At 39.5% G+C, this 12033-nt stretch overlaps 1 protein-coding gene across 2 annotated transcripts in view; it reads left to right on the top strand.

The window, feature by feature from the left end:
* The first annotated feature begins 8644 nt into the window (after positions 1-8644).
* The window catches only part of MAP3K3 (mitogen-activated protein kinase kinase kinase 3), a 52227-nt gene continuing 48838 nt past the window's right edge, over positions 8645-12033 (top strand). For both annotated transcript variants that reach the window (XM_014458685.2, XM_014458684.2), the window contains exons 1-2: positions 8645-8669; positions 9416-9537. In XM_014458685.2, coding sequence (XP_014314171.1) covers positions 8660-8669; positions 9416-9537 — 132 coding nt within the window. In that variant the 5' untranslated portion in view covers positions 8645-8659. The remainder of the gene's footprint in view (positions 8670-9415; positions 9538-12033) is intronic.

Here is a 12033-nt window from a genome sequence, read left to right as displayed (position 1 = left end):
AGATGTGGCCCATATATGGCACAATCTCTTTCATGCTCCGGTATACTCCCTGGGTCAAAATATTATATGCCAAGGCGTCCAACGTATTAATGCGTTGGCGAATTATAGTCTCGCAAGCCGGTTGGAGTGGCTTCGTTGTCGGCAGAATGCTTATTGAATCTCACAGTTCTTGATGATTGCCGGTGCGGGGCGTAAATAGGTATGTCGAGGTTAGAACTGGCGTATATAATTAATCACATTCCCTTTATGCTTCATACCACTTTGGCAGGAAACAGCTTAGTCCCATCTCGAGCAGGCTGAAGCTCCAATGGTGGAATTCCGCGGCTCCGCGGGCCGGGGCGGCGGTTCTGGCTCCCCCGGGCCCGCCCGGGCGGCCCCGGCTGGCGGAACACACTCCGCAGCCTCCTTCCGGGCTGCGCGGCGGGCGCATCCCGAGGAAGCAGCGGCGGGATGGGGGCCCGTGCTCGGCGGGGCAGCCCGCTCGGGCCCGGGCGAGCCGGACCGCGAGCCCGAGGGCGGGGGAGCGAGAGCGCAGTGTGGGGCCCGGGCTGGAGGCTGGTGCAGGCCCAGCTGCTGTTGTGTCTTTTCCTTGATTTGCTTTTTTTTCCTGCCTGTGTCATTTCCTTCCCTTTGCTCGCACTGGCCGGTCTGTGAGAGTTCCCGGGGATTGCTCTCGAGCCCTGTGCGCGCCCCAGCGCAGGGGGGAGGGCGTATGGGGAGATAGGCTGGGAGGTGATTACAACGGCAATCACTGTTATCAACAGCGCGGCGGAGAAATGCTAGCTGCACGCAGATTGCTGGAGGCTGGGAATTGGTCGGGGGCTGCCAGTTATAATTCACATCCTACTTTTTGAAAGATCCGGTTGCAGTGTTTTGCATCATTGTTTTTATCTTACGATATCCCTGGAATTACATAACTTTTGAGAGAAGCATTAGCTGCACAAAAAGAAGCTATGAAATTATTTCCTTTTTATCAATATTTGCAATTTCTGTTGTGAAGATGTAATCAAAGAAGAGTTTTTAATGCCTTCCACACACAGCATTTGAACCGAATTATATTTCACGTCCTTTTGGGTAACTTAGCAAAGAACTATTGGACTAGATCAAGAAGCAAATAATATTTTAGATGTTCTTTGCTTGTCTTGTTGGACCAGTTATTGTAATACTGTTGTGTGCAATCACAAGTTTTTGAAAGTTTTGGTATGGTCCTAAATAATCAAGGGGTAAACTTCAGTGAAAGAATCTTTTGCAGAGCCATTCATTGCATCTGTGAAGTGCCCCATGTGAAGAGGGAACGTTAATGTTTGCTTTGCCCTATAGCAAGGTCAAGTCATTTTCGTAGGTTAAGTGTATGCTGTGTCACATTGGGCAGATACTCTTTTGTGGCCTATCTGTACACTCTGACTTTGAATGAATTGCCTTGTTCTATTCCAGGCTGCCCCTCATACTGTAAGGAATGGGTTTGCTCACTTGGGGACTTACTGTTTCCTTCTCATGCTTTACTTCAGAAGAGCTTGCTCTTCTGGGGAAAGTCTCCTATGACAATAAGCAGAAAAGGAATCCAGTAAGGCCTGGTATTTAAATACATAATTCAACAAATACTTATTGAACATTTACTGTAAATGGAGCACATAATTCTTCTTGTCCTCCTTAGGCTTCAGATATTTAACTTGTGTTCTGGGACTTGATGATTGCATTAAGTCTTTGAATTGATTTGTGAACCTATATTTGTGATAGTCTTCTAATAAGTCTTTGGAGGCAGTCTTAAGTCCCAAAGGGGTGTGTGAAATACTTGAGGGTGTGCAGACCTCCTACTCCCCACTTTCTTAACTGCTAAACTAGTTAGAGTACCCAGATGTGTTGGCTTCTTTTATTTGTCTAACATAAAAATAGATGTCAGCTTTGGCTGGTGTGCTCAATGGTTAGGACATCAGTCTGCACATCAAAAGGTCTCAATTCGATTCCCAGTCCAGGGCATGTACCTGGGTTGCAGGTTTGACCCCAGGCCCCATAAGGGTTCATGCAGGAGGCAACCAATAGAGGTGTCTCCCACTCTTTCCCCCTCCCTCCCTTCCACTCTCTCTAAAAATCAATGAGAAAAATATCCTCAGGTGAAGATTAACAATAACAAAATAGTTGTCAGCCTGTTTTCACATTTCAAACGATTTTCAAAAGTTTATTTTAAGGGTGTGGATCTATAGAAGGGCTAGTGATGGGGAGGAAAGGAACTATATAGATGGAGTCTAGAGGCACCCCCTCCACCAAAAAAAAGGAGGAAGGTGAAGGGATTGAGAAGTATGGATTGGTAGTTACAAAATAGTCATGGGGATGTAAAGTACAGCATAGGAAACATAGTCAATACTATTGTAATAACTATGTATGGTGCCAGGCGGGGAATATTGGAGGGAACACTTTGTAAAGTATATGATTATCTAACCCTTATGCTGTACACCTGAAGCAAAATAATGTTGAATGTTAACTGTAATTGAAAAAAAAAATTTTTTTTAACTTTAAAAAGAAAAAAGGACCAGGATCTCAGTGTCTTCTCATTCGTCCCAGTATCAGTTTTACATGAAGAAACCAAAACAGTGAGGAGGGAATTAACTTGCCTGGTGGCTACAGTATATTATTAGGCAAGGTGGTTTAAGAACCACTGCCTGGCTTTCTTCAGCCTTGTACCATTCTCTTTCCTTTTTATAGATGACCTTGACTTGCAGAGCTAATACTGAATTCTCCCAGAACCTGGCTCTTTAATTTGCTTTGTATAGGACTCAGTAAGGGTACATACACATTCACACATACACTGCCTCTCTTTTAAATACTAGTTTCCATTTTGGTAATATTAATGCTGAAAATTCAAATTCCCAGACTTCTTGGTTTGCTTTAGTTGCTATAGTTCTAAATAAACTTAAGGGTTGATATGAGACAAACATAGACTTATTAATATTTTCATTACACTCATTAAACTCGAGCCCAGTGAGGAAAGGACTAAAGCTAATTTGAGTCCCTGCAGGTTCTTTGGCCAACAGTCATATTTTCCTGAGCTGTTCTAAACCCAGACTCAAGTCTGTTTGACAACTTCGGTTGCTAATAAAAATGCCAGATTTTATATTGGCTGTTAGCCCCAGTAAATTTCTAGTGGAAACTATACTTATCCCTGTAAATAATAGGAAATATTCTTTTTTTTGGCTTTGATACTATGTAGTTATTTTAAAAAATTGGGATTGACTTGTCATATTCTCTTGGTCATGCTAGAATTCTCTCCTAGTTTTAGTAATTTAATGGCAAATTTTGTTAATAATGCCTGAGATTAATTCAGGCATTATTTGGACTTTTAAATAAATGTAATCTGAAACTTAGTGGGAAGTATTACTGAAAAATATGTAACAACTTGGAAATGTTACAGGAAACTAATGAACTAAGTCTAGGATTAGGATGGTGTGGTTCTGGTTTGGTAACTTGGTTTGAAGTCAGAATCAATATGATTTATAGACAACTTGGAAACTCCCAGTTAGACCAGTCTCAATTCAGTTTGGCTAGAATCTGACCACCTGTGCAGACTCTGAATAGTTAGCAACTGTTTTCTTTGAAATTGGGATCGAGATATAAGAAACCAATATGGCAGTGTTACAACTAATTTTCTGATATTTTATTTTTTAAAATATATTTTTATTGATTTCAGAGAGGAAGGGAGAGGGAGAGAGAGATAGAAATATCAGTGATGAGGGAGAATCATTGATTGGCTGCCTCCTGCACACCCCCTACTGGGAATTGAACCCACAACCTGGGCTTGTGCCCTTGACCGAAATTAAACCCGGGACCCTTCAGTCCGCAGGTTGACGCTCTACCCACTGAGCCAAACCGGCTAGGGCTAGATTTCAGATATTTAAAAAAAAACGACAGCTGGATTTTAAAACAGAATTTTAGCCATTTGTAAAAAGTAAATATCTGTCCAAGTGAATAACACTTAGAGAATAAAAGGATAAGAAACAATTTTCTTGGTTGTATATAAGCTATCCATTTATTCTTTGCCCATTTATTGTCATTTATATGTCAGATGAAGAGTTAAGCCCTGTACCTGAATTTATCATGTCCTTAAGAAGTTATGGTTAGGCACAGTAAATCAGAAACATATAAACAAGTGTAATGAGGTGTTGTAGGTTGTACTTTGTCAAACTGTAAAGGTACATAGGAAGGGGAAAGATCAATACTATAGTTTTGGGATTGACATACATAATCCTATAGTCAGACCTTTAGGTTAATTTCATTAAACATTAAAATAAAATGTAGTGGTGAAGTATTGATTCTTATGAGGAAGCAGTGGCTTACTTTGTAATATATATCTTTACATTTTGAACCACCAACTAATACGAAGGGCTCTTATATTCCAGAAACAGAAAAATAAATACCAGAATTTGACTTTGAGATCTAGCAAAAGTTCAACCACATCCTTGAAGGAAAAAAGTTCGTAGTGAATTGAGGATTGGGCTGTTTTTGCTTATACTTAACTATAAAATGATGTTTGCCTAGGTATGGACAGGGTGGAGGCAGTGGGAATATGTGAAATATGTAGAATAAGATAATAAAATCTGACTCAGAGAGAGTCTGAAGTTCAGGATCTCCTGGGTGAGCATTGTGATCAGATGATCTGGCACATTAGGGTAGAGCGTTGACAAGATGAAGAAATAACATCATTAGTTAAATGAAGAAAAATATTTAAGTATTACTTTGGAGATTTGTATATATGGAAAAGAGTGTGTCTGACATAGTAAACAGACATAAAGGACAACAATGTTTACCAAAGGACATGGTTCTTCTAGAAACTTTTCTGGGTTTTTAGCCAAGAGAATTCATAAATGGGAGTGCCTTAAGACCCAACTTTTAGGTAGGGAAGCAGTAGCTGGGTCTGGAAGTCACTTCCTGATGGAGCTAAAATAGAGGAGTGTGTTGCCTGGTAGCCCCCATATCATAGGTCAGGGTATCTGGAGAAGTATATGCTGGCGGCTAATTGTGTATAGCTGTCTGCTTGAGACTGCCTAAGAGTTTCCACTGTTTAAGCCTTGTTTCATAAATTCCTTCTTTTTTATTTTCTATGAATACTCTTCCCCTCTAGATTCTTAACCTCTTAATCTCTAGAATCAACTTCTCTGCGGCTTCCTGGTAGCTTTTAAGTGTGTCAGATCATCCCATCCTCAGGAAATCTTTTCAAGGTTATAGCACACTATTACCTGCCTCAACTTGTTCACATGTTAAGTTCACAAATGAATTAATTGTTGACTTCCACTACTTCCAATTTTCTTTTAATCTCCAGCTTCTTGGTTCCCTTTAAAATTTGTTTCTGCCTCTACTACTCTATTGGAACTGCCTAGTTTTTATCTGCCACTGCCCTTCTTCGCTCTTGGCTTCTGTGGTGTCACTGTTTGTTTTTTCCAATCTTGTTAAAGGTTTTTTTTGCTAGCATACCTTCTTCCTCCTCTCCTCTATAAGGATTACAATGCACTGAGGATCAGTCTCCTTTCTTCCTCTCTACCTCTCACTTGCTTTTATGTCCTTTCTCCACCTCAGTTCATTTTTTAAAACTCTCCTTCACAACTGGAACAGCTTGCTTTTCTGAACGAATCTTTATTCTGTTAATAATTATGTAAAAACCTGTCCAACCTCTTGCTACTCACACTGTAAAAAAATTTTTTTACACGTGTGTTTATGTACCATAGTTTGTATACTGTCTGATTCAAGCTCTGTTTGTATAACCTCGTGTTTGTGTGTTGTTTATTCTTTTATCCCTAGAGTTTGAATGCCTTGAAGTATCTTTCAAAATTAATGTATACTACATTACACACAAACCATTATACTCAGTAAATGGTTATTATTAATAAAAATTCAGGAATAAAATTAAATTAGGGTAGATTAAGTGGCCTTAGGTTTTTCCCATTGACCTTTTTCCATTGATGATAATACTAGTCAGCATTTTTTATAGCATTACTAAGTGTTAGGTAACATGAGGGATAATTTTTAAGTTTGTCTTCTTTTAACTCTCACAGCAGCTCTGTGAAATGATACTTTATGTTCTCCATTTTACAGATGAGGAAATTGAGGTTTCGGGTGAATAAGTGATTTGTTCAAGGCCTGCTTAAACCCAGGTCTTTCTGACTCCAAAGTTCATTGACTGCTGTACTCTAAGAAAGCTATTTGTTTTCAAAAGTTTTGTTTGTTTTTATTTTTTAAGGAATTCCATACTGGAGTGATAATTCAGTTAAAATCTCACTCCAGGAAGAAATGCCTAAAAGTGCCACTTGATTTACTTCCTGTCTTTATCCATGCCCTCAGTTTGAAGTATCATTTTAAAAACCTGTCTGCCTCTAGCAATATATTTGACTTTTGACACAAAATCAGATTCTTCCTGGCCAGAGTGGCTCAGTGGTTGAGCATTGACCTATGAACCAGGAGGTCATGGTTCGATTCCCAGTGGGGGCACATGGCCAGGTTGCGATTTCGATCCCCATTGTGGGGCATGCAGGAGGCAGCCGATCAAAAATTCTCTCTCATCATTGTCTCTCTCTCTCTCTCTCTCTCTCTCTCTCTCTCCCTCCCTCCCTCCCTCTCCCTTCCTCTCTGAAATCAATAAAAATATATATTTAAGCCCTAACCGGTTTGGTTCAGTGGATAGAGCGTCGGCCTGTGGACTGAAAGGTCCCAGGTTCGATTCTGGTCAAGGGCATGTACCTTGGTTGCGGGCACATCCCCAGTAGGAGGTGTGCAGGAGGCAGCTGATCCATGTTTCTCTCTCATAGATGTTTCTAACTCTCTATCCCTCTCCCTTCCCCTCTGTAAAAAATCAATGAAATATATATATATATATACATATATATATATATGTATATGTATATTTAAAAATAATCAGATTCTATAACCCTGTTTCACTTGTGTCAGTTGTCCTGGATTTCAAGAGATAGTGCCATACCATCCCTCTACAGCAGCGGTTCTCAACCTGTGGGTTGCCAACCTGTGGGTCGAGACCCCTTTGGGGGTCGAACAACCCTTTCACAGGGGTCGCCTAAGACCATCGGAAAACACGTATATAATTACATATTGTTTTTGTGATTAATCACTGTGCTTTAATAATGTTCAGTTTGTAACAATGAAAATACATCCTGCATATCAGATATTTACATTATGATTCATAACAGTAGCAAAATTACAGTTATGAAGTAGCAACGAAAATAATTTTATGGTTGGGGGTCACCACAACATGAGGAACTGTATTAAAGGGTCGTGGCATTAAGAAGGTTGAGAACCACTGCTCTAGCGTCTAGTGTATTCTCAACACTGGAACTACCAAGCAAGTTTATCCATTAAAGTAATGCCAGGAATTGGTTAGCTTCCTGGAAACAGAATTTGTCAACCTGATAAACCAGCTCTTATAATAGCATCATCTTATACAGAATTAAAAATGATTTACAAAGTCTATTTGTCATGGATTTAACTTAAAAAGCATGTGTGTGTATTTACGTCCATTTTGTTTCAATATCTGAGTTGAGACAACTGAAATTCTCAATTCTAAGTGTGGTTACCTTGATACGGAAAACTCCATGCATTCTGCTGCTATAAATATTGTTGGATGCCCCTATGAAAACACCTACCTAGTCATAATCCTCCTTATATTGATCACAATTTACTGTTACAGTTGGCCCAATTTTATACATACATCTTTAATAATATATAAGCCAATTTAATGTATAAGCCTATATATACGCCAAACTTCCTAGCCTAGATGTTATTCTCTAGTTTTTAAATCTTGATTGGGAGGTTAAAATACAAAATAAATACCCAAGCAGTTCCCTTGTTTGAAGGAGCCTATAGAAATAGAAAGTTGTTAGAAAATGAGATAATTGATGGGATATATGTGTTTTAATTTTGACAAATGTCTTTCTGTAAATACCAACTTCCTCATTCTTTATCCCATTTACCTCATTCTTTTGGTACAGTTGTATCACTCTCATGTATATTTTTGTAAATATGTATATTTTGAAGTGGAATTAGATGGGAAGCTACTTGTGTTTTTCCTTCAAGTTTTTTTTATTTTATTTTTATTTATTGATTTTAGAGGGAGAAAGGAAGAAGCTGGGGAGAGAGAGAGAGAAATATCAATTTTTGTTGTTGTTCCATTTATTTATGCATTCGTTGATTGATTCTTGTATGTGCTCTGACCTGGATCAAACCCTCGAATTTAGCGTATTGGGACGACACTAACCAACTGAGCTACCCAGCCAAGGCCTCAAATCTAATTGTACTGTTCTGAGCACACAAAAACTTCTTCAAGGGCACCCTTCTTTTCTGAGGTCATGTAGGACACCTGAGCATTTGGTCTAGGAAGAGGGGAGGGCCATAGAGTGCAGTTTTACTTCCAATACTTCATGCTCTTCTTTCCTTTCCATAGGGTATTAGAATATTTCCAAGGGACAGTGATAAAGGGCAGAAGATAGACACTGTATTTGGGTGTTCTTGATTCTTTTAAGGTGTGCCCCAAATCCCCAGGTGACTCACTTGTCACCAAAGCAAGTATAACAACTCCATCCCTCATGTTCCTTTTCAGATCAACAGATTTATTTATTTTCAACTCTCAAATGCGATTGAAGTGGACAAGGAGAATTTGGAAAACATGGAATTGGGTTGGTTTGGATTCTGGATTTTGGCCAGTTGTCTTTAGTACATGAGAACTCTAGTACTTTATGCTATTTCAAGAAAAGGGGTTTAAAAGTAATGCCAGTAAAAAAGAAACAATGCATTGCTTGGTTAGTTAGGGAAGAAAAACAATAGAACTGCCTTTGACTTCCCATGGGAAGCAGAAGGCCTATAAACTTGTGACGGGTTGGGAGGAGGGTATTCAAAGGCTAGGCTTGTAAGACAACTTCTGTTCAGAACTACTACCTGAGATCCTTGTTTGGTACCTTTTAAAATGTGCTCTCCTACATATGATACTTGAAGAATAAGCCTGTGATTAACTCCCTTCCATAATCAGCTCTCCATGAATTCATCTTTTCACTCAGTACCCTACTACACTGTGCCGTGTTGTTCTTCAGTTCTCCAACTTTTCATCTGTTTTTCCTGGTTGAGTTTCTGTGACATTGGAAGAATTGCTCTGTTTGAGCACCTCCTTTGCCCCCAGTGAATTGGTAAATGTTGCTGCCTGCGATCTGATTAGAGAACTGTTAAAAATCCATTAAAATTCAAACTGCCATAGTCTGACCTCAGTTACTTTTCAGAGAGATTTCAGAGAGAAATGTATATAATTATAGTAATAGAGCCTGTCGTTTTACCTGGGAAGAACTCCCTGAGTATTAGTCATATAATTTGTGAAAGTACTTTGCTGGTCTGTACTAAAGTATCTTAACCCATGTGCTCTTTTTCATTGTAGATGAACAGGAGGCATTGAACTCGATCATGAAGGATCTGGTGGCCCTCCAGATGAGCCGACGTCCCCGGGTGCCTGCATATGAGACCATGAAGAACAAAGACACAGGTCACCCAAATAGGCAGGTATGTGTGGCCCTGGCAGACTTAACGAAATTTGTTGGGGAGGAGTTTTCAAATAGGAAATATTTGAGAAGCCAAGGATAAATACTTTTAAGTAACACTTAAAAGATTGTGAAAAGAAACCTGGCTCAGTGGTTGAGCATCAACCTTTGAACCAGGAGGTCATGGTTCGATTCCCAGTCAGGGCCCATACCCGGGTTGTGGGCTCGATCCCTAGTAGGGTTGTGCATGAAGCATCCCATCAGTGATTCTCTCTCATCATTGATGCTCCTATCTCTCTTTCCCTTTCCCTTCCTCTGAAATCAAAAGTATATTAAAAAACAAAAAAGATTGTGAAAAGAATTATGATCCGGAATCCAAAGCCTTGTGCATCTAACCTTGTGTATAGTGTTTCATTTACAGAGAATGAGAATAATTCCTGTATTTATTATGGGGACAGTATTTATATAACTTTTCTGGTTATTTGGCCAGTATTTTATCCAGATTTATGATCCCTAACTCAGAAGACAACTTTACAGTATATACTCAGGAAAATTTAATTAATTTTAGTATTAGCTTATATAAAATATAATTACGAAGGGAAATTTATTTAATAAAATGTCATATAATATATTCTAAAGGTAATAATGAGTGAGTGATTTTATTGTTGTTTACAGTTGTTTTCCTTTATTAACTCAGATAGTTGAGAATACCTATTTTATTGAGAGTTGCGTGGTTCTTTTGGAAAACAGTTTTTATTTTTGTTAACATTTAAACATTTAAACTTACGTGCTGAGAACCTTCTCTGTGCAGTGTCATTTACCTCCCTGTTTCCTGGGTACTTTGGCCTGCAGAAAGGAATGAATGATGGGGAGCTTTCTTCCCTAGTGGGTATCTAGCACTATATTAGATGGTGGTGTTTGGTGTGTTTGATGAAAACTTGTCCATGACATCCTCCCTTGTGGATCTCTTCATTATCAGCTAACCTCTCTCCTCATTTGCACCTTGTCTACCAGTTCTTCAGAAGTACCCTTGGCTTCTAGAGAAAGTATGACACCCTTGAAGTTTTTCTGTCCGAGGTCTGCTAAATATGGCCTCCTAGAGTATTTCATGCCTTTAGTAAAACTGGGGACCCCAAGTACCTTTTGTTTCATTTTAATAGAAGGATTAGTTTAGAAAGTTGTTTTTATTTTTGTGGTTACCTTACGGAACTAAGGGAACAACAGAATAAGGCCCATTCTTGTATTATTTTCATACGTTATTCTGTCTAATTGTGTGGGTTCTCCCTTGCTATAATTCATTTCTATTCAAAGCTGCTTTTGGAAGGAGCATTTTACCAGAAGTGAGTCCCCTCCCCCAGGCTTGAGCCTAATGACCTCACTTTCCTTCCTGTCTTCCTATGTGGAGTGTGCTTGCTAACTCTGCTCTAGTCAGCTGATCTTTCTCCAGACTGGACTATTAGCCTGTATATCAGTTCGTAGGTGAAAAGGAGAAGCTTTCTTGAGTTAGAAAGCCCAAAGGGACCAGGCTGGGAAGAGGAGGGGTAGAGTGGACCCTGATTGATCCTTGAGAGGTATTTACCTTTTAGGGATTTTGCTTAGAGCTAAAAGCCATTATAAGAAAAGTCCTGATTATTGTGCCTACTGCTGTTAGTGGAGTGAAGTCAGTGGTTATGAAGGTAGAAGGCTGTGAAAAAAATTGACTACTGGTTAGGAAGTAATCTTAGCAAGAGGTACTGGCTATTTGGATTCATAATTTACTTGAATATCGTCAAACTTTTTCACTTGCATAGAGGAGGATACAAGCTATTAATCTAAGTTTTTTTGTTTTTAAAGAAAAAACACAACAGCAGTAGCTCAGTCCTTGTGAACAGCCCCACAATAACAACAAGCTTATGTGCAGGGGTCAGTGAGACAAATTTTTGGTAAGGAACCAAATTATCTGTTAAAGTTAAAATATTCTTTTGAACCTGATACTAGTGCTGCAAGAGTACGGAGTTCATTTCCCAGACAAGTTGTGGATTTGTAGGGAGTACTGGTTACTTGTTACCTATGTTAGGTGCTTCTCATCACCATTCCTCACAATAATACTACTTGTAAGCAGACTCTATCAGTGTTGTCCAATAAAATTTTAGTAATGATAGAAATGTTCTACATTTGTGCTGTCCAGTGTAGTAGCCACTACCACACATAGCTAAAGAGCAACTGAGAAACTGAATTTTAAATTTTATTTAATATTAATAATATAAAATGTAAATAGCCACATGTGACTATTATCTTGGACAACACAACTTTATATATTATACTAGAGGCCCAGTGCACGAATTTGTGTATGAGTGGGGTCCAGCCAGCCTGGCCCCAATCCTGGCTGGCTGGGGGAAGGGGCTGCTTCCGACTGGGGTTGGGGGGCCGATTGGGGGTGGGGCCAACCCTGCCACCGAATGGGGTAAGAGGTGCCAATCAGGGGCCAGTGCCTGGGGAGGGGCCATGAGTGGTTGCCAGCTGGCCCTGCCCTGATGTG

Source organism: Myotis lucifugus, unplaced genomic scaffold (genome assembly GCF_000147115.1).
Source record: "Myotis lucifugus unplaced genomic scaffold, Myoluc2.0 scaffold_99, whole genome shotgun sequence".
Lineage (NCBI taxonomy): Eukaryota > Metazoa > Chordata > Mammalia > Chiroptera > Vespertilionidae > Myotis > Myotis lucifugus.
This window is presented reverse-complemented; position numbering and strand designations above follow the sequence as displayed.